General features: G+C 44.2%; 2 protein-coding genes and 1 pseudogene across 2 annotated transcripts in view; 1 reads left to right on the plus strand and 2 right to left on the minus strand.

Annotated features, from left to right (window-relative positions):
* Window positions 1-1979: 1979 nt before the first annotated feature.
* LOC135920564 (U2 spliceosomal RNA) lies at window positions 1980-2161 on the minus strand (annotated as a pseudogene).
* A 1454-nt stretch (window positions 2162-3615) lies between these two features.
* Window positions 3616-16540, minus strand: LOC135919181 (urease accessory protein UreG-like). Its single transcript, XM_065452896.2, has 4 exons — window positions 16246-16540; window positions 12324-12588; window positions 5032-5128; window positions 3616-4248 (listed from the first exon to the last, which is right to left on the minus strand). The coding sequence occupies exons 1-4, from the start codon at window positions 16274-16276 to the stop codon at window positions 3850-3852; spliced, it is 792 nt and encodes a 263-aa protein (XP_065308968.1). The 5' UTR covers window positions 16277-16540; the 3' UTR covers window positions 3616-3849.
* A 2971-nt stretch (window positions 16541-19511) lies between these two features.
* cactin (cactin, spliceosome C complex subunit) overlaps window positions 19512-25349 on the plus strand; it is a 38846-nt gene continuing 33008 nt past the window's right edge. Inside the window, exons 1-3 of the mRNA XM_065453538.2 lie at window positions 19512-19688; window positions 20166-20399; window positions 21913-21982. Of these exons, the coding sequence (XP_065309610.1) occupies window positions 19585-19688; window positions 20166-20399; window positions 21913-21982 (408 nt within the window). The 5' untranslated portion in view covers window positions 19512-19584. The remainder of the gene's footprint in view (window positions 19689-20165; window positions 20400-21912; window positions 21983-25349) is intronic.

Raw genomic sequence — 25349 nt, forward strand, 5'->3', positions numbered from 1 at the left:
AGAGTGTGAATCTCAAAAAATTTAGTGATATGGAAATACAGCCTTCGCAGAACCCTTGTACGCAACGCAACAAATTCACGTAAGATATAGATTGACATATTGAATTTGTCCGCTTTGAATTATCAATGGATGTCGTTTACAGAACCACGATATGTATTCTTGATGCAGAGCTATCAATTTGTTAACTTCATGCTTCTATATTTTTTTTTACCTTCCAAATTTTTAAAAATGTGTTTAACAAAATTCAGGCTATAAATCGAAATTCCGCTTCCAACAGTCACTATAATTGACCTTTATCTCTCAAATGCAACAAATTTAATTAAAATCGGTTCTGGTGTTATCTCAGAAAATCGTTTCTGCGTTTTACATGTATTTGAATAGGCCGCGTCCGAGTTAGGCCCGAGCTTCTTCCTAAGAACACTATTATGTAACTAATCCTGCTGCTGCTGCTGCCGCCTCCACCACCGTGAATGCGAGTCCTGCACTATACCGCTTGTCCGAACTGCACGTCACGTGTTTATGTGGCTGGCGCTTGAGCTGTGCGGGATGAATCCTCGGCAAAGCGCAGACTTTACTGTCATTTCGATTCGTTTCTTTAGAATTGCTTGCATCACAGCAGCGCGGAACTATAGGAAAAAATGAGTCGCCGACATCGACCAAGACATCAACATCTTTACAAACATTCTATTTTGTACTTTAATAACGAAAAAAGAAGAAAAAGACAAAGCATTGTGGTTATGGCTGTATACCACCGAAGTGGCGAAGAGGATTCTAGCTTTGGAAAGCTCGCACGCAGCAGCATCCGTCCGTAAAGAACGGGCTCCGGCTCGTGCAGGCCAATCCGGCTTAGCCCCATCCCCATCTTCGCTTCTGCCAGGAGTAAACTGGGCTCCGAAAAGATCGCCTCCTCTATAGCGCTGCAAATCTGCAACAACCCCGACTTGCACGTCACAAAGTTGTCCGTTTTACAACGACGTTGGGAGGTCATGGCTAAACAGGGCGTTTTGAAAGATCGCGTGGACGTGTTCTCTTAGGCAAAGTTTTTTTTTTCTTCCCCTTAGCACTTGCCTTACTTCGTACATAAAACGTATGTGCTGCAGCGCATGTTAGTCGAATAAAGGAATGTGCATTGAAGCATACCTGCCAACTCTCCCGAATTACCCGTAAAGTTTACGAATTTGGACCCGTTTTACGATTTTACGAATGTGGCGTCAAGTATTAAGAAAAAAATCCTGTTGGCGTAAACCTTTAGCTCGTCTGTCTCCAAATCGCTTCCGTTGGCAGTCTTCTGGTGGTGAAATAACGTAACAGGCTTTTTACTTCCAGCAATTTTATACAGACAGTTTCCTCAAGCTTGGAAATTTGGCAACGTTTAAGTCACTGAAAAAGTCGGTTTAATGTAAACATGTGTTGCTTGTCAGTATTTGCTGTTCCGAGTATGTTGCTGCTTGTGCTTGTGTGTCGAATATAAATTTAAATCATAAATAATAAAGAGCGCATGTATTTATAAAAAGGCGTGTGTTCAGGACAAGGCTTAGAAAAAAATGCGTGCTATCTCCCCGCTTTCCCTTCCCCCTCGGTGCTGTGTCCGCGAAGTTTTATTAATGTACAATTTCGCAGGTTGGCAGGTATGTTTTAAGCGTTATGCTAAGCAATGACGATGTAAAATGGCAATGCCTGCGACAAGCACGTGCGCCAGTGCAACGCTTGCGGGCGGTAGTATAATGAGTTTTATGTCAAGCTGCATGGAGTGGTGGTCGATTGCACTTCTGCGGTGATGAATACGTTTTTGCTAAGTTTGACACGTCAGAAGATGATGTAATATGAAAGACAAGTGGCGGTATCGCCTACAAATTCCGGCAGCAGTGTCTCATGATCTCATAGATTGTGGTAACGACTACTTGATGGAAGATGATTAACTTTCTACAGCGAAGCTGTATATATGGCTTGTTTCCAGCGGACCAATGTCCGTAGACCAAGAACTTTGGGCCGATCCTGACGCTAGTGAAATACCGGGCCGACCCGCGGCGGATGTGAAGCAGGCTTCAAGCGCTCCGCCAACTTGCAAAAATAAGTTTGAAATCTTGGGTCCAAATACAACGCGTACCAGATATTAAGCTGATTAGAACAGGTACTACACTTTTACGTATACGTCAGGCATGTCTATGATCGCACCACCCTCTCTTTGTCGGCGTTCCAAGCGCTTGCGTATCCCTTTCCCTTCCTTCCACTCCCCCGTAATGGCGGTCACGTCGAAACGTCGCGCATGTCTAGTTTTCTCCGGCTCCTAGGGGCGGTGGTCCAGCCGTCCACGCGAATGTCTATAAAAATGACGGTAAACGAATCCATACCTATGTTCAAAATTATGTGTCGCCTCTGTGTAGTATGCTAAACAGCTTCGTTGGTCGTCCCCCTTCAGAGAGAGGAAGAGCTCACGGTTTTTTGTCGTACAAAAGGAAGCATTTACACTCGATTAAAATTGAAAAGAAAGAAAAACAGCGTAGTAGAGAGATCGATGGCGCCAGGAAAGGAAGTTATGAATTTTCTGGTTTGGCGGTGACAGAAATCGAGAAATTACCTTCTTCATCGTAACGTTTGAGCAGCTGTCAGGCCACCACCAGTCATGTTTTTCACCAACCAAATGCTATAAAAGTGAGCTAACTCTCGCCCCTTCTCCCCTTCTACATGCGCACAAGCGCACGCACATACCTTTTCTTTCTGTCCCCATCTCCCGGCCTCCTTTTTCTTTTCACTTTCTTTATTATTTATTTATTATTTTCTTTCGGAGGGGGCATACCTGCAATATTGCCGGAAAACAAGAACACCTGGATTTCTCCACACCGGGAGAACATGGAAAGATCCTGTTCTTCCACGTTCAGTGCGCCCAGGCAAGCGCGGTCGGCCACAGCTGCCACTGAACGTAGTTTCTGGAACGTTCGCTCACACGCTAAAGACGGAGAAAAATAGAGGGAAACAAAGAAGGCGTCTCACCATCTCGACCACGTACTATATGACCACTTACGTCGCGCAAAGTAGCCAAAACATCAAAACCAGAATTTAACGAAAACTTTGCCCTACATTTCCTGTCTTCTTTGCGCTACTTTTCTTTCTGGTTTCTGTATCTATTTTATTTTGATGTTTTGGTCTCTTGTTTCCTTTATTACCTTATTTAGATGTCGCGATCCGTCAAGCTGCTGATCTCAGTTTCATTTTGTGACTGCTCCTTTGTTGTATATTATGTTCAAGTAGAATAAATTCAAGAAAGAGGGGGCTGCGAGACATCATCATCTTCTTCTTCAAATGCCTTTAAGAATGTTGTGGCCATTCGGGCCTCCACCGCTGCCTCCTTTGGTATTGCATTTGGTATATTACTGCATTGCATTATTGCATTGCATATTACTGCATTTGGTATTGCAGCGGTGGCTGCAATACCAAATGGGGTATGGTGGCTGCAACCATTCACGGTACAATGGGCCACTTGATAGGTCCTACTCGTTCATTCGTGCTATTCGGCGCCAAGAGTTTCTAGCAGCGTTCTTACGGGGCCGATGTCCAAGAAATGAAAAAAACGTAGAACGTCCGGGCTGTTTTCTGACGCAGGAGAACACAGTGAACTTGAAATCACCGGACATTTACGGCGTGCGCCCGGATGAAATTGTTTATTTTGGCTCTACAACGCATAGCTGTTACCAGAGCCCCTAGCTGCATCGCCGAGTCGAGCACGGGCTTGACCACGAGCATGCGGCCGTGTCGAGTGATTTATTTTGGTCCTAGTGGCTACTACGAGCTTGTGCTTGACCTCGATCTTCACACTCAGCGCATGGTCATAAGAAGGGGTTTGTTTCGGGCCTAGCACATGCCCTTGACCGGTGCCCCCAGCTGCGCCGCCGAGTCGAGCACGAGCTGGACCACTTGGTCAACGCCGACCCCGTGCTTGGCCTGGCAGAAGAGGGTGGGGCCTCCTTGGCGCATGCGCGCTGCGTCTCGCTCCATGACGGCCAGGTCGGCGCCCACGGCCTCGGCCAGATCGGTCTTGTTGACGACGAGCAGGTCGCTCTGCGTGATGCCCGGACCACCCTTGCGCGGGATCTTGTCCCCGCCGGCGACGTCGATCACGTAGATGATGTAGTCGGCCAGCTCGCGGCTGAAGTTGGCCGCCAGGTTGTCGCCGCCGCTCTCGAGCAGCACCAGCTCGGGCCGGAAGCGGCGCGACAACTCCCGAACGGAGTCCATGTTGGCCGAGTAGTCCTGCGCCATTAAGGGGACGGTCTCTTCGGTTCAAAGCAGACAAGCAGTGCGAGCACTTGGTTGAACTGAGCGCACTTTCTGAAAACTACTTACCTTATTATTTGTTTATATTTTCATATTTAACCTACTTCATGCTTGGTTCACTTGATACTGAATCCTTACTTGGTCTGTCCCCCCGAATTGGGTATGCGACCACGGTTACCCAAATGGTATAGAAACAATAAATATATTTACCCATGTTTCTTACTTATCTGTGCAGACACCTCTCCTTAGTATTCTACCGTAAACGAACATCAGAGATCGCGTATACCTTTTCCTGACATCGTTGCATTGACATTTCAAAGTGTGTATGCGCATGAACTGCTATTGCGACATTGCTTGTGAACAATGCGGTGAATAAACACTGCAGGAAGTTACACATTTGTGATCTGTGTGGTACAGAAATATAAAACTTGCTTGATATTACATGTTTACTCGCTGTGTAGTATGAAAACAAAGACAATTGTACGCGTCGCATTCCATGGCATTCGTTATTCTTGATATAGCATTTGTTTTAGCGACGACTGTCTGAAATTTATAGTGTAAGCATAGAGGATTCAAAGCTAAATAATAATTAATAATGTTCAAATTCGTTGCTATAGTATATATGTATACCGCTTTGTCAGCAAAAATGGTGTCTCGATTTCTCAATTTTTATTTCAGTGTACGCCCCGCATAAGCAGCTTGATGTTGTAAAGCAATGGTCAACACAACGGCATGCTTCCATGCGAACCGCCAACTTACCTCCCGGATGGCAGCGTGCGGACAGCCTCCGGTCTCGATAGCGCGCATGCGCTCTTCGGGCAGCGCCTCATTGCGGCACAGGAACTCCCAGTCTTCCCTGAAGGAAAAAGAAGTCAACAAATGAATCCTTGGGTTTTACGTGACAAGAACGCGATTTGATTATGAGGCACGCCGTAGTGGTGGACTGCGAATTAATTTTGACCACCTGTGGATTTCGACCCCAAATGCACGGAACACTAGTGTTTTTGCATTTCCCCCAATGGAAATGTGGCCAAAACGGCCGGGATTTGATCCCGCGACCATGCGCTTAGCAGCGCAACAACATATAGCCGCTAAGCTACCACGGCGGGTAAGGAGAATCAGCCAGAAAAACACACGAAACCGAAAGAAGGTGAATGACGCGACGTTGTCTTCTTTAATGCATTGGCATTCTTAGGATATTTCACGCACCTTTTGGAGGCTTTGTGTGTGTACATGTAGCCGTTTTCCCGCCTATACCTGAGATGCTGGGTTGTTCGTCGTTGAATGGTTAGCGCATCGGGCTGCTGTGCTGAGGGAACAGGGTTCGAAGCCAACCATCGATAAACTTGGGTCACTGAGCGTGTGCCAGTAGATACATACGTGTAGCTCTCCAACGAACCTCTTTCACGCCGACATGGCTCACTGTAGATGCGGCACTGGGTAGGCACCACTGTTCTAAGAAACTCTTTGACGCTGACTCTGAGCCCTGGGCACATGCCCCTGGATCTGTGATGGCCTTCAAAGAACCTCTTTGATGCCAAGTTGTGCACTGGGCATGTGCGAGTGGTGGGTGCAACTCTTCAATGAACACGTATTTTACGCCAACTTGGGTAAATAGGTATATGCCACTGCCAGTGGCGTAGCCAGAAATTTTGTTCGGGGGGGGGGCTACGCCACTGGCCCCATGTATGTATATATATATATATATATATATATATATATATATATATATATATATATATATATACACATGGGTCCAGTGGCGCAGCCAGAAATTTTGTTGTTGCATTTAAAAGAAAAAGTTTAATTCTAGTGACTACTGCTTTCAAATTTTTTATTCAGGTGGTCAATTATTTATTAAAAATTGGCCAAATCGAAAATTTTCAGAAAACGAAGCTATCAAGTTTAAAACTCCGTGACTCAACAATGAAAAATTATATCCCAATTCTGTGAATTGCACCTAATAGTACATCTACAGCGGACAAAATGGATATGTTACACATGAATCTCAAAAAAATTTAGTATTGTGGAAATACGGCTTGTGCAGAACCCTTGTACACAACGTACCCAATTCACGTAAGATACAAATTGATATAGCAAACTTGCCCGCTTTGACTGTTATAATAGATGCCGTTTACAGAACCACAATGTCTGTTATTCATGCATAGCTATTAGTTTGTAAACGTCGTGCTTCTATATTTTCAAACTTTCGAATTTTTCAAAATATTTTAAACAACATTCAGGCCCTAAATAGAAGTTGTGTTTCCAACAGAACTACGATTTAACTTTCTCTCTCAAATGCAACGAATTTCAATAAAAGCGATTAGCAGGATTATCTAAGAAAAGGGTTTCTGCGTTTTACAACTATTTGAATAGGCCGCGTCGGATTGGGCCCGAGCTAAAGCTTCCTCTTAAACAATTTGTCAAGGGATCAAATCCATGAATAACTGCATTGTCATTGCCAAAGATGCTGCAAACGTATTCGTGAACGCTACGCACAGTCAAAACAATAAAATATGTATTTTTTCATAAAGGAATATACTCGTATGTGCCAAAAATATTGCCCAAAATAACTGATATCAATGCTTCCATATTTTTGTCTATTCAAGTAAAGAAAATATCACACGAACTTTAGAACTATATCAGTTCGAAACCAGGAAAGCAGCGCATGCCAGTGATATGAAAAATTAAAAGGCAATGAACTGAACAAGTTGAGGACAAATATGTTAATGAAACTTTTGTCATGCAAGAACCGTGCTTACATTCTTGTATATATGCAATGGCCAGTGAAAAATCTCAATGACGCTGTAATTTGTTTTAATGTATTACGCAGAAGCAGCTGTCACCGGTCGTGTATCGTGAGTAATTGCACCGAAATCAGTCGCAACAGAGGGCACGTATAAAAAGCAGGAATTCTGCAAGATATACGAGGGCAAGTCAAATAAATGTGAGCCAACAACGGGGTACTTCTTTTAAAAGTAGTCTTCATGAGAATTTAGACATTTGTCCCATTGACTAACGAGTCGCGTGATTCCCGTCTTATAAAACTCCTTGGGTTGATGCTTAAAAAAGTCTGTATCTGGTTCCCTTGAGCTGTTTTTTCGGTTGCCCCAAAATGTAGAAGTCGCAAGGTGACAGGTCTGAGCTGTACGGCGGATGCTGCAGCGTTTCCCACTTGAACTTTGCCAGTTTTGTATTAACCACATAAGCGACGTCGGGACAGGCATTGTCGTGGAACAAGATGACCCCATTCGTCAATTTTCCACGTTGTTCGTTCTTGATTGCGACACACTGCCGTTCTGGCGTTTCACAATATGGGAAACAATTGATAGCCTCTCAAGATTTAGCAAATTCTATCAGTAATGGACCCTGACGACCGAAAGAAAAGTCAACAACACCTTTCCAGCGGAAATGATGGCCTTTGCGTTCTTTGGGCGTGGTAAATTCGAATGTTTCCACTGTAAGCTTTGCCGTCGTGTTTCAGGCTCGTAGTAGTGGCACCAAGGTTCGTCCCCGATCACAATTGCAAACATGAAGTCGTCATCCTCATTGTGATACCCGATCAGATGAGTCAAGGCAGCGCGAAACTACTCCGTCTTCTCGCTATGGATCAAAATCTTGGGGATCCATTGCGCACCAAAGAGCCGATAACCGAGAAGCTCATGAATTAAGGCGTGAACCGAACCGTGACTGGTGTTCAGATGGTCTGCCAGTTCATCGATGCTTATCCTCCGTTCTTGTTTCATCAGCTCATGAACCTTTAAAATTGTGTGGGGGGTGATTGCACGATGGTTTTGGCCCGGTCTTGGAATGTCTTTACAACGTCCTTTAAACCGTTTGCTCCAACGCTTCACAGTGGTCAATGGAATGCCGTGTTCAACGTAAACCCATACGGCGGATTAATTTCTGTTTCGGAAAGACCTTTAGCTGTCAAAAACTTCGCGACACCGAGCTGTTCAACTTTTGAAGTGTCCAATATGTGACGCAACCATATCCAACCCAGTGTATGAGAGCATTAAAGAACATTTATCTTCACACCTGCGTGTCACTTTTGTAAATGAGACATGCCGTTCTCATACGCGCATGCCCCGCAGATATTGAACCGAACCATTATTGCGTGGTTAGGGTAGGCGCACTTTCATTTGACTCGCCCTCGCACATTAGAAATGCAAAGATACAATGGGATATACAAATGTGAAAATACGGCTTGATAAAGGACAAAAAGTGTCACTGGAAACATAGTTCACTGCATGTATACACAAAACATCGCAACAAGATATTTAAGTATACGTATAAGTCTCCAATGAGTCTATGTATGTAAGAAAAAGTAACTGTATGTAATGCGTCAAACAAGGCAAATAAACATGTTGCACAATCATAGATTCACAGAATCCTAGATTCCGCCCCCATTCCATCCATTCCCCCCGATGTATTGCGTGCGACGGAAGGCGGCGCGCTTGCTCCCCGCTTTTCTCCTTTGCGCACACAAGACTGAGCCACCATCGTCGGCTCACCCATTCCACCTCCCCCTCTACGCTTTCATTCGCACATACAGCATGCAGCGCGTGGTCACGATTTTATCACCCTTGGACTTTATACGAAACATGAAGGCGACGGCGACGGCAGGAATTCGCCTGGAGTGTTCATGTAATTGCTTTCGCAATAATACAATAAACGTATCCGGCAACTAAAGCGTGCCGTCGCCCATTACTTTCCGCAAAAGAAGTATCAAAATCAAACTTTCACCATGCGACAATTCGCTGCGCCGCAACAATTTATTTTTTTTTTCTGTGAGGCGGAGGCACCGAAATGGAAAAAAAAACGCATAGGAAAGTATGTTGGCCAGAATCTAATGCCTACATCGGGCACCTAATGGGGCTACAGAATTAATACCGAAGAAAACATGAGACGATTGGCCCACTGAGAACCATACGCATATTGCTCAGTATCCTACACCGGCGAAACAAGACTTTCCGGAAAGGTTCCGCTCAAGGAGCGCGGTGCAATCCTTCGAGTCCCCACAGTGATGGCGGCGAGCGACCATTGTTTTTTTTTTCTCGTCTGCTAGCCAGAAAGCTTCCAAAACTCTGTCAGGTGAAAATCCGCTCGGCCAGAGAAAACCGAACGCCCACCGAAGTGCACCGCGCGTTGGTCGGTGCCGTACGAGAAAAACATATGCGCTCTGGCTCGCTCTGGCAGCCTGCGGGTAGGGTAGCGAGAACAAAAAAAAAATTGAAGAGGCTCAATGTGTTCTCGGCGAATAAAAGTCAAAGTAGAAAAAATAGATAAGAACGCAGTTACTTTGGCTGGCTTTAGTTCTGGCGTAGGTTAAAAAAGTGTTGATATTTTTTTATGTGACATGACGGCACAAATGAACCACCCCAACACATCGTCTCATTGGACCTCGCTGCGTGCTTTGTCAACTCGTCTGGTAGTGTGTTGATTTGGCTTGTCCCGTTGTATGTTCCGATGTAAGACTTTAGAAAAGTCAATGGACCTTTGGCGTCAAATGTTTATAACAACATTAAACCAACAAAGTTCCGCAATTGAAAATTTAAAGCACAACTTTGGAAATGTCAATGCACGTTTCACATCAAGAGCTTATGAGATTTATACCCATAAAGTTCCGCAATTGATATCCATGCGCTCCATAGATTCCGTGGCCTCAGTGAGATGCCGCGGCGAGCCCGCTCACCATCAAAGCACCCTTGAAACTTTGTGCTCGGATGGGACTGTTTGGCGTTATGTGACTGCCGGTGTATGGGCGTTGCCACGAAATACAGCCCGAGTTCGCAATCTTCGCGGTTAAATGTCTTTTGGAGCGTGAAAAAGACATTCTAGACAAAATCCAGAGTGATTTCCGGCGCCGGGGGTCGCTTTGGTCAGCGGTGCATGGACCGCACGAAAAAATTTCGCCATCGTCATCCTCTTCGGCCCACTTTTATATATGGCGCGCTCCGACGCGTGTGTCTTGTGCCTCGTCCTGCGAACTGTGAGATCAGAAGAAGAATAAAGAAAGCTTTTTGGGCTCCTGTCATCGGTCCGAACAATTTTCAGGCCTTTCGCTCGCTGACTTGTGGTACATTGGGGTAGTGGATCTTATCTCGGTCCCTATAACGTGATGACCCGGACATGACCGTACGGCGAGCACGATGTCATGGACGAGGCCATGAACGAGAGACCGATGACTAGCGCAGAGGGCCTCGCCACAGTGCAGATTCACCCGCCGCCCGTTTGGCCACATAATCCTGCAGCCTGGTGCATTCAAGTGGAGGCCACATTCGACCTTCGGCACATTACCTTGCAGCGCGCGAGGTTCCTCCACGCTAGCTGGGCACTCTCTACAGAAGTTGTTGAGGAGTTCCAAGACGTTGTAGACGCACCCCACGAAACCACCTCTTATGACCACTTCAAAATGACGGTGCTGCAACGCAAGTCTGTGTGTGCGCGCAGGCGCCTCTAGTAACTTCTTAACGAAGAGGAGCTCGGTGACCATCGGCAGTCGGAATTAACTTCTACGTCGTATGCAGCGACTTCTCAGTGACTGTAGGCTGGGCGCGAACAACCCGCTGCTGCGTGAACTGTTCCTTCAGCGCCTTCCGCAGAATCTGGTGGTCGATTGGCTACCACACTAGAAGACATGTCCTTCGACATTCTTGCAGAGCTTGCCGACCGCATTGCTGACTTCAGCAAGAAGTACTATGGCCACAACCACCGTTCCGCTGTCGCGCCTCGAAAATCGACAGTCTTGACATGAGCAAAAGATTAGCGAACTTGCTGATACCATTACTGCACTATACAATTATCGCCCTGCTTTCATCAGCCTTCTCGGACCAGCTCTCGTTCTGGTCCTCGTCGCGGAGTGTGTTGCTGGTAAACAAAAAGTTGGAGCCAGTAGAAGTCAGTGCCGTCCCCCTTGCAGCTGGCAGAGAAACATGCCGCAGAGTCATTGATGGCGGCCGGTGGCTCTTGCCGTACGAGAAGCCCCCTGTTCTACGTCACTGAAACGATTACAAGACAGCGATTTCTCGTGGACACAGGTCCAGCGGTCAGCGCCATTCCTGCCACGAGACTAGACTGTCAACTTGCTAAAAAACATACTCTGTTTCAGTAGTTCCGTGCAGCACTGTGGAAGCTACTGGCTTCTTTGAACAGTCAGAGGGGTGAACACATATTAAAGGGGCCCTTCCGCGCCCTGTCGTTTACTAGTGGCGAGCGATGCAGCACAGGCGGTGGCAACATGTACTAAGACTGCAACTGCGCAATGAGATCAGTTGTTGTGACACCAAAAAGGCGTGAGTCTAAGATATTTCGAGCTACAGATGAGAAGGAGGGTTGCAGAGGCAGCGGTAGCCAGAGTGTCGAGCCGGATGGTGGCGCCATTTCTTTATCCCTCTTGTAACATCCACTTGTATACATCCACTTGTGCTCTCGTTCACATTCGCAACTACAGCCGTTCGAATTCGTGCACGTTTACCGCACTCCTTCTGCACTGTTCCAAACATGTTCAACATCCTTACTTGTTCTTTTGGCGTAAAAGAGCAACTTACAACGATACTATACGCAACGAAATCTGCGGACGCCATTTTTGCGAAGGATGAAGCACTCCCCAGGAGTGATTCCTCCGCGATGGCGTGGCTGTGCCGACTACACGCGTGAATTTAGCCACTGCCAAATCAATTAATTGTTTGTACTTTATAAATTTAAATTAATGTCCGTACGGCAACGTTGCAGTTTTTTTTTTCTCTGCACGTTTTCGTTCGAACAAGTGGAGAACTCTATTTTCAGTATTATAGAGCCTCATGCATATATTATTGAAGAACAAACCAAAATCGCGCCATAAACCCCAGCCAAAACCTGCAGAGAAGCTTCCCAATAAACACCTGCCGACGAGACGACTTGTCAAGGCCATTTAATAAACCAACGCGTTGCGAACTGTGGCACTACATCTCGCTTCGAAAGAATCTGGGCTCGAGGGTCGCGTAGCTTTGGCTCTGCTGCACGGAACCACCGAAACGAAGTATGCGAGTCTGTATAGTTATCGTCCCCACCTGGTGAAGATGTCGTTGGTTACGGCGCACACGCTGTGCTTCTCACGCAGCTTTCGGCACAACGCCAGCATGAGCGCCGTCTTTCCCGAGCCCACGGGACCGCCCACGCCGACGGTGAAGGCACGCTGGTCCCAGTCATCCCTCACCCGCAAGGCCTCGCGCTCTGTGAAGCTGCCAGGTCCGTCCATCAGTTCGTGCGTGTGACCACCGGGTCCGCCATGGCTGTGGCCATGTCCGGGCCCTTGACCGCTCAGCGCACCGGAAGCTGCAATGCAACGTTGTCCAAAAAGATGCGTACTTTGTTAAACCGTACCGATAGGCGACATGGGACTAATATATGCCGTGCAGCATTGTGATCACTACAGCGCACGGAGATGTTCTCCGTTTAATGTGAGCTCGTCTCGACTTAGCACACAATCCATGATTTCCTAACACACGATCCCAGAGGGCTTGCGGTGTTCTACAGTCGCCATAGCCAAAAGCTGGCGGTCTGAGCTTAGCTTCCTGAGGCCCACAGACTTCTGCAAACCACTCTGATCCAGAGGGCTATTTTCGCTCATGTCTCCATATTTCTCGAAATCGGTGCTTGTCACAATCTTTCTAACAGAAGTTAGTAGTACTTTAGAGTACTGGATGACTTCAAGTCTGCGATTAGATGCCCCCTGGAGTCACCAAATAAAATGTTAATTAGTGATGCTTTGTTCGTAGCAGCTGGTTTGCAGAGAAAACCGTTTGTGGCGCTAAACATTTTGTTAGAAAATATGGGTATTCTAGGTTTATATTGCCATCGCCGTGTCCTTTAATAGAAAAGCTCAAGATTACGAATGATATATGCGCCCTGCAAGTTTAAGTTTGTCATTTCTTGTTATGTTGGTATGCGGTCCGTTATATACATATATATTTATGTCATTGCTTGTGCTATTGTTGTTCCATTAGTCTGCAAAACTGTGAGCTTCTGCACTTGTTATCGGACAACTTCAACTTTATTTATTTATTTATTTATTTATTTATTTATTTATTTATTTATTTATTTATTTATTTATTTATTTATTTATTTATTTATTAAACAGTGGATGTTTATATATATTTGCGCATGTTGGCGCGTGTTCTTGTACTATATTTTGTAACTTCGTGGACTCGTGCGTGGAAAATATGTTATGACTTTCAAGTGGCTCCAACCAAAAATTAAGTTTATTTTTCCCATGTTTCAGAAGCAACTGGGTGTCTTCTGATTGTTCGGTAGGGGGAAAAGGGCGGGAGGTTTGGGTGGGGGAGGCTGTTGGATTCTTTTTGGCTATGTAAGGGTGGTACGCTGGGCACCGTCCAAGATGATTAATTCCTTTTCCTGGCTGGGCTTGAATCGTGAATATAATTTGACGGCCGGTTATCCTTTGGAACGGTTCAAGGTGTTTCCGCTGTTTTGTATGTACCATGGCTCCGACAACAGTCGGTTTTGTTGGTTGGTCTCGGTTGTTATAATTTCGGTTTCTTCAAAGGCAATATAATGGCCCGTATCTTCTGAGTGTTCGGAAGATGCGGAAGTCGGAAGATTCCCCTCATTCCCTCGCCCACCTCGACCATGAAAATTTAAATGTTGCACTTCCAAATCCCCGTCGTCACTCCCCCTGAAGAGAAGGAACGAGATAGTTACGGCACTTCACTTATCTCGTCCATTTCTTTTTAAAAATCACTTCACAAACCGAGTTGGTTCAGAATTATGAGAAAAATAAACTTATTGTTTGGTTGGAGCCACTGGAAAGTAATAATTAGTTACCCAACCAGACAGGCAATTCTGTCAAAATGTTTAGCATCAACTTAATATGTGTTTATGCTACGTGTCTATATTCAGTATTTAAGAGGAAGCTTCAGCTCGGGCCCAACTCCTACGCGGCCTATTCAAATACACGTAAAACGCAAAAACGCTTTTCTGAGGTAACCCCTAGGCCGATTGTAATGAAATTTGTTGCATTTGAGAGAAAATGTTAAATTCTAGTGACCGTTGGAAGCGGCATTTCGATTTGGGGTCTGAATTTTGTTGAAAGAATCTTAAAAAATATAAACTTTCGGAAAAAAGAGAAGCACAAGGTTTACAAATTAATAGCTATCCGACAAAAACAGATATCGCGGTTCTGTAAACGGCATCCATTAGATAATTCAAAATGGAAAAACTCGATATGTGAACTTATATATTACGTTAATTTGTTACGTTGTGTACAAGGGTTCTGCAAAAGCTGTATTTACACATTAATAAATTTTTGAGATTCATGTGTAACATATCAATTTTGCCCGCTTTTGACATGCTATGAGATCCAATTCACAGAGTTGTGATATAATTTTCCATTGCTGAGTTACGGAATTGTAAACTTGATAGTTTCGTTTTCTGAAAATGTGTGATATTTGCCACTTGTCTGCAAAAAAATTGACGACCTAAATAAAATATTGGGGACCTATAGTCACTTGATTTCAAGCTTTTCTTTTAAATGCACAAACCTCGTCAAGTTTGGTGCAGTGGTTTCCGAGAAAAACGAATTCTCCTTCTACGTGTGTTTAGATACGAGCACCCGAGCTAAAGCTTCCTCTTAACTGTACATTTATGCTATTTCATTTTCTTTTGTCGTGCGATGAGGCGCAGCTGGTGTCACCTAACGGTATCATGCAACCTCTCCTATATTATGTCATTAAAGAAAAATAATTGCATTTCCGATTATCGAGCAAGTTTTGATGTAAGCCAGATATAGTCACATCTTGGCTTCCCTAATCTTAATAACCGGAAACACTCGTCGCAGAAACACACGCTGCATACAGGCGCCACGATGACGTGACGAATGTGAAATCGCCTGCTTGCAGCAATAAATAAATATTTTTCTAGTTTGCGACCAGTGATAAATGGAGGATTATACTATAGATAGGAAAAGTACCAACGATGCCGAAAGTCCTTGAGAAAAAAAAAATAAGTCTTGAAGAAGAAGAATAACTTTATTGAAAGGTCCAGTGGAAGTAGTGGCTATGTACTTAGTCAAAGAAAAAAACACTAGATATGGAAATGAAGAAGGTCGAACGGGAGAAAACCTATATGTTACAAAAGCTTTGTGTTTTGCAGAGGTAATGTAGAAAAAATCGAGGTTGCAGTCATCGGCTCACGTCGATTACTATAGCTACCTATAGTTCCTGTTTAATGATTGAGAGTGCCTAAGGGAAAGTTTTTCAGTATGCAGTTTAAACGTTCCAATCTTCAGGAGTTGTGCTTGGTTTATAGGTCTACACCCATTCCTTCTTTCCCTCCGTTATCTTAGTAAACAAGACATATAGTAACGCTAAATAATGACGGCACTGTATGACAACAGCGCAGCACTCTTATTTCTTCTTCGTCAGTGACGTGATTGCATCAGAATGTGTCAGGACCAGAAAACGGTGTCGACAACTCCTTGCCACAAGGAGAAAGTAGAAATATATCGCAGATGTTCTAAAACAATTGGCACAATGTAGTGCACCAACAAAGAATTACAGGCACCAAACGAACTAACACAAGAAAATAGCTGCAGCATGCCAGACAAGACGTACATCGCCGTAAATGGGAAAAAACACAGCATAAAACACCGTAAACATAAAATGTTGCAATGGAAAAAGAATACCTTACAATGGCACTGCTTTAAAAAAAAGGAATTAAATGCAGCAAGCAATATCATACCGATGAAACAATATGTAATATTAACTTATATCTGCCTTTAATTCGGGTCAGTCATCTATACAACTGGCCTCCTCTGTGAAATTCTTTCAGCGCAACAAAAGCGCGTTTTTAAAGAGTAATTGTTGGCGACGGGCCGAGCCGGTTGTTTATTCTCATGGGTTCTCGTCAAACCTCATTAGTTTACAAACTGATCAAATGCGCGACGAGCAGTCAGAACAGAGGAGACCGACCGACCTTGGAGGAAGGTGCAGGACTCCTGGGACATGGTCACTCCAAGACGCACAGGAGCTCGGATGACGGCATTTCTCCAAGGAGTGCGGCTCCTCTGTAACCGCGCTGCCGATAGCGGTCATCGAGCAGATAAGGCAGCCTCTCTGTCGGGCCAAAGATAGCGCGAGCTTGGCGGGTATTGCGGTCCTCCTGTAATACGACGTGCGTGCTCCTCGAGATCATCCGTGTTAGTTTCTTTCCGCCAAGGGCGGTGACCGCATCAAGTGGCCTTGTCAGATTGGAATATCAATGACTGGGAATGGAGCGTTGCTGTTTCATTCCATACAGGGTGTTCCACGTAACTTGAGGCGAACTTTAGAAAATATGCAAATGCCATGTAGATGAGCCGAAACAAGGTAATGTTGTTTGCCGTCGCTTGGAGATGTTCAGATTATTTATTTATCTCGCGTTTCGCCGAATTAGATAATTACTCTTAAGTAATTAATCAACTTTTCAAATATTATAGTTGGATGAAAAGTGTCAATGAGAAAATTGTAGAGCAACATGAAAAACTCCCGATACAGCTTTCTGTTGCTCAATACGTGCAACATAACAGTGTTTTTCCGAGCGTGAAGGTAGCCCGCGAATACACGCAAAGGGCCTCAAGCGGGCAGTCGCGCGGCAATATTGTGCGTATTGGCGGGCTTCTTTCATGCTCGGAAAAAAAAAAACTTTTATGTAGCACGTATTGAGCAACAGAAAGCTATATCGGGAGTTTTTCATGTTGCTCTGCAATTTTCTCATTGACACTCTTCATCGAATTATAATAATTAAGGCGTTGTCAATTAATTAAGACTGATTAAACACTTAGGCGGAATGCAAAAAATAATCCGAAAACCTCCAAGCGACGGCAAACACCATTACCTTTGTTCGGTCCAGCTAAGTGGCATTTGCATATATCTAAAGTTTGGCTCAAGTTACGTGGGACGGCCTGTATGTATTGCATGCTGGTCTAGCGTGCGGAAAGCGCATTGAGCTGACAAAAATATTACTGTAACTTTAAGAGCCACATCTTCACAAACCGTTCAACGTGATCTGCATGCAAGGCTGCAAAGGTGAAATACTTTGTGTACCATGTTGCCACGCTACAATAAAAGGTTTGTGCCTTTCGGGAGGTTTCAGGCATACATGGCTATCTGCGCGAAATAAAAACTTTACGTCGGGGAAATTTCACCGCCAAAATGACATTTTCTCTTTCAACGGGAACAAATTGAAGGTGTATGTTAGCTATATGTGTGCTTAAAATTTACATCAAACCTATGCACGCGATTCTGTGGTGTTCTTGGTTGATGGCTATTGAAGAGTATATACGCAGATCCCGCACACATTTTGGAATCCACGTGAAGCGAAGCTTTCGTCAAGTGGTTAATGAAATGTTATGAATTGGCCGATTTCATTGCCGCGTCTTTTGCGCCGTACGCCCTTGGGCGATCTGCGGACGTCCTACGGATGACCAAGATATCCAGAAACGGTAGTCCAGCGGACGTCCACAGGAGTTAAAATGCCCATTGGGATATCATATACTTATATAACGCCATGTCACGGGGCCATGGACGCAGGTCGCCAAGCTGCCTAAACATTAGCCTTTTCAACACGCGTCCTCTGAATGAATTTTTAATATTTATATCAGTCAGAAAATTAAACATGCGCCAACATCTGTAGCATGCGATGTGTAGTCGTCATTTGGACGCCGCGCAGCTTCTCCTCCGTAATGATGGAGCGTTTGTGTCATGCGCTCGCTTTGTGGTTAAAAATTCCCCCGCAGAACCGAACTACTTGTGTGTATACTCCTTCATGCTACGCAGCTGTGGACAAATATAAGTACTTCTTGAGAAAATGTTCAATAACTCCGAATCAATCAGTGAGACTCCCGTCTTTAACGATTTTGTTACTTTTCCGCAGCACTCTCGGAGGGCAGGTGGGGTTCCCCAAGGCCAGAATGTTCGCGAACACTTGCTCCAAAATAAGAATAAATAAAGAAAAAAAAGCTATATGCTGTATTTCTCAACCAATTTTCGTGTTTTTCCAAACTATATTTATAATCTATGCAAATGGTATTGCAGTGGGAGCGGGTACAAGCACGCTTGCGTACGTAATTTAGGTACATGCTAGTTGCTAGAGAACGCAGCCTAGGCTGCCAAAACGACCGATATAAACCGGAATATACGTCGGCCCAGAATATAGTTCGACCCATGGCCTTGACTTGGTCAGGGTCACTCACAATGTGTTAAAAACCGTACATAAGACGAGGGGCCAGTTTAGCTGGTATTATAGGAGTACAATTTCGACCTATAATTCCAGTCTCCCGCCGGCCCTCCATTACGGCGTCCCTCGCAGGTCACGTAATGCCCTCTCAACTATCATACGAGATCCGATATGAAACCTGAATGATTATATATTATAACGTACGAGAGTTAGTAGCAATATTGATTTTTTGAACGTTGAAGACAATGAAAACATCTACTCCGATGTCCGCGACATCGGCCACTCCTTGGAGTCATTCCTGACTCGCACCAACATGTTCTTGAATCTTCTGGATGTTAGGTTTCTCCGCTTAAATTGTTATGGGTCGTATCATATTGTTTGCAGACCTGACGTGCTTTTCAGCATGGTTTATCCTGCTTATCGAGAAAGTGAGTTGAATGGCCGGACAGTGTAACTTATGAATTAATTGTGGCCTGTGACGACCTTCGTTCCATGAGCAACTGGGGTTTTGCCGTTTGCGGTCATGGTGTAAGTGTGTAAAAGAAATAAGCTGAACCGAAGTTTGGATCCGAGCTATTCGGTTGCTTATGAAAGCGAAACAGCACTACAGGAAGGGACAGGAGTCCACAGGAGCAGACGACACACACACGCCTGTGTCGTCTGCTCCTGTGGGCTACTGTGTTTTGAGCGTTATTTCGAAATAGATCACATAAAGAGCTCATCTGAAAGCTTTGAGCACATGAACTAAAGACAACGTCGTGAATTAGCTCATGTGTCTAAACATGCATTTGTGCAAGGGTTGCTCAAACTCAATAATAGGTGTTCTGTGCTCACCTCGAAATTGCTGCAGTGTTGCCATCTAGCAGTGTTCACATAAAGTGCCACACACAAATAAAATATACAATAATTAACTTTAAAACAACTACTATTAATAGTTATAAAGTATTAGTACCTTAAAAATATATTCTTAACGTACTTTTGCAATACTAATAATAAAAATGAGGTAAACATCATCATCAGCTCATAACGCTCCACAGCAATATGGCTGCCTCCTTTGCGATGTAAGAGCGTTAAACTTTAAACAGTACCTGAAACGCAATGGAAAGTGCAAGACATAAATCCTCGGAGAGGTCCAGGCGCAAACAACGGTCACGTTCGAGTTCTCGGTCGCGACATCGGAGTCGACATAAGAAAGAGAAGCAGTGAGTGTAATTACATGTTGACACGCTTATTTGGGATCGTTTGTAGTATGCAGCGATATCGGGTCAGTATCTCCGATTGAAGTCTAACAAGAGACGAAACATTGGCGTATGTTTACTGATTCTTATCAGAAAGCATTGTTGAGCCCGTGACCGTCGGTTAGTCGGTGTTGTGACCGGGGCAAGGTTTCTGAAACAGGCCGCTCACATAAACTCCCTCACTGAAGCACATAGCCGGTGTTTTTGCCTTGCAGTACTGATTTTCTTTAAACCAGTTTAATATGTTGTGATGTTAATGCTTTGATCACCGAAATCCGTAGTGCTGGTTATTGCAGTTAGTGCCGGAATGTCAACAGTGTGGTGTTGTGCCACAAATTTTCGAACTTCGGCGGTGTTCTCGCACTGGTAGTTCTGGGCTTTTGCGAAACAGAAGGCAATAGATTGATTAATTTTTTTATTGCGTTTTGTTATCCTAACCAGTCGATCACCTACACCGCCTAAGAGATCGAAGGACAAGAAGCGCTCTCGGCGCAGCCGCAGTGACGAGCGTCGGAGCCGCAAGCATAGCAGACACAGTGATCGGCGACGATCTTCGAGCGGGAGCAGTACGTCGAGTCTGTCGAGCAGCAGAGAGAACAACTCCAGGAAGAGCACGGTCATGCCCCTCATCGAGGAACTGGAAAAGGAGCGGCAACGCCTCAAGATTGAAAAAAAGTAAGAATTATCCACCTTCACTTATTGTGCTTGCATTATTATATCTGACGGCAGCTCAGTCATCCAAAACAGCAGTGAAACATCCGAGTCCTATGCTGAACGTTTCCTATACGCTGAAGAGGCCGTTGTTGTGGAACATCATGACTGAAACTAAATGAACACTTGTGGGTCGCGTCTGTGGTTCTTGCACTCAGATAGGCACTGAAAAAACTTGTCTAATATAACATTTTGTGTTTGAGTATTCCACAGACGTCCAGCCCTGAAGACTTACTTTAATCTCGTGTCTTGTCCTTTTCAAGCATCACCAAGTTCAATTCACTCATTGGAACTGTTTTTGAAAGGCACGTTGGGAAACAACAGCGGCACTTGAAGTTACAAGCATTTTGCATGACGGGGTTGGAGGGGAGGGCAACTGTTGTGACAAATGTTGAATTCCGATGGCGGAGTTGGAGCAGCCGACGGACTCCGCGAGCGAGCACTCGACTCCGGCATAGAGCAACGCCTCCAAATCCGCGAGTGGAACACAACCTGCGCCGCTGGAGCAAGGCGGAAGTGGAACTTCTATTTCCGAGTTACCCAGGATGCCTTGCGTGTTGTCTTTTCCTTCCGCTGTTTGCTCCCAGCACCGCCGCACTGGTCACTTGTCTCTTCAGCGCTGTTCACCTGCTGTTTTTTTAAAAGTGCGGAATGGATATTTCGCCAAGCGTGCAGCAGCTTTTGCTTCCTTGCGAGTCGTGACCGATGGCACCTCCCAGCAGACAAACGTAGTAAAGGAAATACGTCACGCAGAGTTCCGGTCCACTCCGCCCATTTTGGCGGAGCATCTTTTTCTGCTCCACGGAGTGACTCCCGCTCTGAATCCCCTCTGACTCTCTCATTGGAACACCTTACTCCCACCCTCACTCTGTCATTGGAACAAACTTGCTCCGAAACGAGCAGAAAAACTTGCTCCGACTCCGCCATTGGAATTCAACAAAAGTTAAATTCTAATGTATCTCAATATTGTCGGTTTTTTTTTTATAAGATGGTGTCATGGCATGGCATCCATTCATAGTTGTCAATACTCAAACTTTGCTTAAATGATTATGACTGAAAGATGTCCTTATAATTAGCTTAGATTTGCATTGGTGGGCAATATGTATTTTTAAAGTTCTTGTGATAATGATGCATGGTCACTCTTGCTGATATGCATTGCATGTCCCTTTTTATTGTGAGAAGGTCTTTGAGTATCATAACACTGTGGAAGTAAAAAGTTTGAAGTAGAGAGTAGAGAGTAAATTCTTCTCTTTCACAAACATTCAGCAATTGTCATACTGATTTGTCTAATCACTTCATTTGATTGCCGTGTACGGAGGTTTTTTGCACTTGTTGATTAGTGCTGTAAGGTTGTAATTTCTTAACATTTTTAATCTTTTATTGAAATTGAGCACAATTTTAGAAATGTAGTACTCTTTTTGTCATGCAATACCAAAAATGTTCAGAATGTTTTTCACTGTGTTTTCTTCCATTCTAGAAAAGCTAAGGAGGCAATGAAAGCAACTGAAACACCTGAACAGAAGCGCTTACGCCGACTTGCTAAAAAGGTATCTTTTTTCCTGTGCTACACGTATTTGCCAGCATGCAAGCATTGCTGCACTCACTCATATTTCTTCATAAAACAGTCCCGCAATCTTATTCTTTTGCCTTGTTCTCGCATGCTTTACATCTTATTGCAAGCAGTAAAAAGACTGTGCCATTATGCCACTTGCACTACAGTGATTTATTTATTTTATTTATTTATTTATCTATTTATTTATGTATTTATTTATTTATTTACATACATATACTGTGTCCCAATATAGGGCTATAGCGGGAGGGGGAACATTATACGTTACTATACATTACACATTAAAACACACATATACACAAAAAGATCAATGATCAAAAAGAAGCGCTTTACATGTTAGTGAAGTGCTTACCAGTGGTAGCTGTAAAATCTTTTAGTGGTAGTGAACGAATGTTACTGAGTAGAGAATTCCAAAGCTCTATTGTACTTGGGAAAAGACTGTACTTGAATGTGTTAGTACAGGCATAAATAGGTGTAATGTTTAAGGCATGGGAGCTACGGATCCAACTTGCATTAGTAAATGTGATATAGTTATAGTCAGAAAGACCAGAAGGGGAGTTATTAATTGCACATAAAAGTTTTAAGGCTTCAATGCGATAACATGGAAGCAATAACTTAATGTTCAAAGATTGTTGAGCCTGTGTTGGTGAGAAACTGCCACTCTAATTTTGGCAAACTAAACAGATAGATTTTTGTTGAATGTTATTGAGCGAACTTATTTCACTTTGTTTGCAGGGGAATTAAACTACAGATGCATATTCTAGAACAGGGTGAATTAACATTTTACATAATAGCAGTTTAGTATTGCGGGGTGGGGTATCTTAGCTAAAGTGCAGCGCAAATAACCTAATTTTTTTAAGGCTTTCCCGTTTACATATTCTATATGTTTAGACCAAGAAAGATGTGTCAGAATGGCACCTAAGTATCTATAATGAGACACTCTTTTAAATTGAATGCCATCCAGAAAATAATCAAACCAGAAGGGGCTCTGTCTGTTGGCAAATGACATCATGACTGTTTTACTACAGTTGATGTTCATTTGCCATGTTTTACACCAAGCGCAGAAGACATAAGGGATTGGGCAAAACTATGGTGGTCACCCCAACAAGCACAGTGACCAAAGTTTAATTCCTATGCGGGCAACTGCAGCTGAGCATGGGAAGATGGTACTAGTCAGCTTTTTCTAGAAGTATTGAATTATTATTAAAATTCGAAAACAGATTTTCTCTTGCCTCAGTCTGTTTTTTAAACAGTGTCAGTAAATATACACAGTAACAGTAGGAAGAAGCGCACTGATCCAAACACCCTTCTTGATTGATGTCAGCTATTGGCCAATAACAGCCACATGTGGCAATCTGCTATATTGTGAAACAAAGCATCCATAAATAAATGAGGAGCAGGCTTCTGTTGAAAATAGAGCGTTTGAGAGAAAAGTGACTTCGCACTCCGCTTGCAAGCTCCATGCGCCACTCACGACTGCAAAACTTGGCTGAGGTGTTCACAGCAGCGTATGCTATCTCTGGACTATGTTTGTTAACCAAGCCTGTGCGGTGCTTCAGGGCCCCTTTAATATGTGCCAAATGTTTTAGTGAAAAGGGTTACAAGTCCGCATGTTGTAGGGCCAAGGGCACCTCTTTGAAGACGTTAGGAATGCAGTGAAATCTTGGTCTTCAGGGGACTGAAGACACCACCATTTTCTCTACTGAAAATCTTTTTAACATGACATTATCACAGATTGCACATGCTATTGTAAGCATTGAATGCCTGAGTATGTGTCAGATAGCCTCATGCGGTACTGTAATGGTCGGTTTCTTTTGTTAAATTTCTTTTAAATGGGGTTCAAGTACTGATATGTTTGTCACTGCAGTATGCCACACCTGAGCCTATCAGATGGTAGTCCTTGCTACCTTTTCCTCATATCGCGCTTTCAGCATTAGGAGATATCTGAGTTTTCGAAGTTAAGAGTGGGTTTTAGCAGCTGCAGGAGGCAACAAGAAACATCAGCTAATATGGGTGTGTCTCAGCATGGTGAAATCTTTCATCCTTGACATCTAGACAGGAAGATTTGCCTGCAGTGAGTAGTGGCTGCTGGCACAACAGCACCATTTCCTTCTTTTTTTTTTCAGTTCTCACTGCAGTGCTTCAGAATAATTGGTATGGAACGGTGCTATCTGCCACATGTTTGCATTTTTCCATTCATAAACCTCATGATAGCACTTCCTCATTTATTATGTAATGGGCACCTAAGTTGCACCTAAGCATAGTATTAAAATGATACCTACTCCAAAATTTCCATGCAGACAAGCCAGCAGTAGCTGGAAGAGGGGCCTGTGTTATACCTGACTCGCTAATTGATGTAAACTTGCAAAGCTAAGGGCCATTTAATGAACGGTGAAATCGAAAACAGTAGGTGTAATGTTAAGAAACTTAAAGATAGTGTGTAGTAAAGAGCAGACGCATGTAGCTGATATTTCAGCTGAGATTAAAAGGAAGTAGAGTTGGGCAGGCCATGTAATGCACTGAGCATCCGTGGTCTATTAAGGTTTATTTATTTAACTTCATTTAGGTTAACTTAGATGAGTAACAGATTGCGTGCCAATTCTCCGTCACAGGGTTGACGGAGAATTAAGGGATGTGATGTACGGGGAGTCTCACACATGCTTTTGGCATAAAGGAATCACAATACAGTGGTGCAAACAATCACAAGGACATTTATTGCGCCTTTCACACACTAATGCCTGCTAGCCGAATCGCTATCCACAGAACATGCCGATGGGTGCGCGACAAATCTTGGAAGTCCCGCTCACTACCACTGCATATCAAGAAGATATGTTCGCCCTATGCTGGACGCTAACACCTGGCCGTTCACTTGTACGGTCATGCGAATGGTGGCATGTTCACACGATCTTATTCATCCATTCTAGTGTCCTACTCCTAGGCCTCATGAGATGGTATCACAGAAGCACGGATCGGCGCACGCGTGGAACGTCTGTGCCACTTGCCGACCCCAAGCCAAATAGCTTACTCCATGTTGCACCCAACTAACCATGCCATTAGGTGGCAATAGCAGCACACCACTCATGGCATCTCTTGTAATATGCTGCAACCACACTGACCTCCACCAACGCTTAGCTATGGGGAGAAGCCGGTTTACAGGAGAGGCAAGAGCCATGCGGGGAAAACATCATAAGATGCGTGATAGTTGAGCATCCCCACAGATGAGATGAGATGACATCTGTAGGTGTAGGATGGAGTCACCTGATGCAAGATTGCTGGGAGAAGCCTACATTATGCTGTGGACAGAAATTAGATGATAATGAGGATGATTACTGATGCAACAATAC

Source organism: Dermacentor albipictus, chromosome 2, assembly GCF_038994185.2.
Source record: "Dermacentor albipictus isolate Rhodes 1998 colony chromosome 2, USDA_Dalb.pri_finalv2, whole genome shotgun sequence".
Classification (NCBI taxonomy): domain Eukaryota; kingdom Metazoa; phylum Arthropoda; class Arachnida; order Ixodida; family Ixodidae; genus Dermacentor; species Dermacentor albipictus.

Bases quoted from the DNA above. Each gene is read 5' to 3' on its own strand.
- LOC135919181 (XM_065452896.2), bottom strand. From the start codon at position 16,276: ATGTCCCAGGAGTCCTGCACCTTCCTCCAAG. The intron at 12,589-16,245 runs GTCGGTCGGTCT...GTTGCATTGCAG, and splicing joins GTCCTGCACCTTCCTCCAAG to CTTCCGGTGCGCTGAGCGGT. The intron at 5,129-12,323 runs GTGGGGACGATA...TTTTTCCTTCAG, and splicing joins ACCAACGACATCTTCACCAG to GGAAGACTGGGAGTTCCTGT.